General features: G+C 33.6%; 1 protein-coding gene across 1 annotated transcript; it reads left to right on the top strand.

Annotated features, from left to right (window-relative positions):
- Window positions 534-1,063, top strand: LOC104721313 (auxin-induced protein X15-like). The gene has a single exon (XM_010439264.1). It carries the CDS (start codon window positions 588-590, stop codon window positions 903-905), a length of 318 nt encoding a protein of 105 aa, XP_010437566.1. The 5' UTR covers window positions 534-587; the 3' UTR covers window positions 906-1,063.

Raw genomic sequence — 1,691 nt, 5'->3', positions numbered from 1 at the left:
ATTATTTCAAAACATATATAGAAAACCATCTCGATACTCATCTTTCGTCCCAGCAGTACGGCCCCTAGTTTGAGAGCGAAGGAAAAATATACTTTAAAGACTTTGAACTTCCAAATATAACAAACAATCTCCATCGCTAAAAATGGCTCAAGAACTGGACCCACTTATTAGTCTGATCCAGGTCACACATTATTCACCATTTCGAGGCTCTAATTAAATACACATACGTACCCAACTTTTTATATTTGCAATTGCAATCATATAAAACGTATGTTATGTGCATTTTATGTTATTTATACGTTTTATAATTTATATAGAGATGAGCTAAGCCATGTGAGCCAGATGGATGACGGAGGGCCCAACAGCCCACAACTTTTGGGGAGGGGGTTTTATGTAATCAAAATATCGCATCTTACTGTTTTTTTAGCATTTAAGTCTTTTTCCTTATCTTGAAGTTACATACTTTTTAAGTTTACTACTACTATAAATAGAAACTTCTTCCCCTGCGTTGTCCATCAAGTCATTTGATTCAAGAAAAAAAAAAAATTACTTCCTCAATTTTATAAGTTGCAAAAACAAAGAAGAAGATGGGTTTAATGCGGTCGATGCTTCCAAATGCAAAGCAAATATTCAAATCACAATCTATGAGGAACAAAAACGGATCACAATCATCAACAACAACTTCAGGGCTTGTTCCGAAAGGTCACGTAGCGGTTTACGTTGGAGAACAAATGGAGAAAAAGAGGTTTGTGGTTCCGATAACATACTTGAACCATCCTATGTTCAGAGAATTCCTTAATCGCGCTGAGGAAGAGTGCGGATATCATCACTCGATGGGTGGCTTGACGATACCTTGTCGAGAAGAGTCGTTTCTTCATCTCATTACTTCTCATCAGCTGCATTGAAGAACGCATTCGTTGATATATAGTAGTCTTAAGGGCTTTAGTGAAAGCTGTTTTTGTTTCCTCTTTTAAGAGAAGAATTACTTATGTGTGTATATGATGACAGTACTTGTTCAAAGCTTAAGTTGTACTTTAAAATAAGATTTGAGAAGTTGAACTAATATTCAAACCATTAAAAGCTCAAGATTTAAATCTTTTACAGTAAAAACGGCGGTAAATAATTAAACTATTAATGCGGATAGTTCAACATGTTAGAAAATGACTGACTCAATTTTATCAAAATCCACTATAAATATATTGCTCTGTTTGCCAAAAAGAAAAAACCAATTTATGATATCTTGTGGTTGAAAGATTCATCTTGAATTGAGAGACCAAAGTTTGGCTCTTCCTTAAATGGAAAAATACACAAAATTTCGCAAGCCCCAAATATCAGTTTGAGATTTTGTTAATAATTCTCGAATTATAGAAGACAATGTACACGAAAGATATTGTATTCTGACCAAATACTGAGTTTTGAAAAGTTATACAAAGTAAAAGTTTGGAAATCTGAAAATATTAGTATTGAGCTTTACAAAAATGTTACATGTTCTTCTTATGGGTTTCAATCCGAGCGATGACGCAAAAACACTAGCATACAACATGGTAAAGTATACACGGTTAGAAGTCATACTTGTAATCTGATCCGTTAGTTGGAGGTATTGTATTATCTCAATATATATAGTGTATGTTACATGATAATGCCAAATATATTCCGAATCATAAGCGATATACATAAATCCCTATATCTAC

The sequence above is a fragment of the Camelina sativa genome, chromosome 11 (assembly GCF_000633955.1).
Source record: "Camelina sativa cultivar DH55 chromosome 11, Cs, whole genome shotgun sequence".
NCBI lineage: Eukaryota > Viridiplantae > Streptophyta > Magnoliopsida > Brassicales > Brassicaceae > Camelina > Camelina sativa.
The sequence above is the reverse complement of the archived record's forward strand: the minus strand, read 5'-3'. Positions and strand labels throughout refer to the sequence as shown.

What these genes read in the sequence shown, in the direction of transcription:
- LOC104721313 (XM_010439264.1), top strand. Translation starts at nt 588, where the DNA reads ATGGGTTTAATGCGGTCGATGCTTCCAAATGCAAAGCAAATATTCAAA.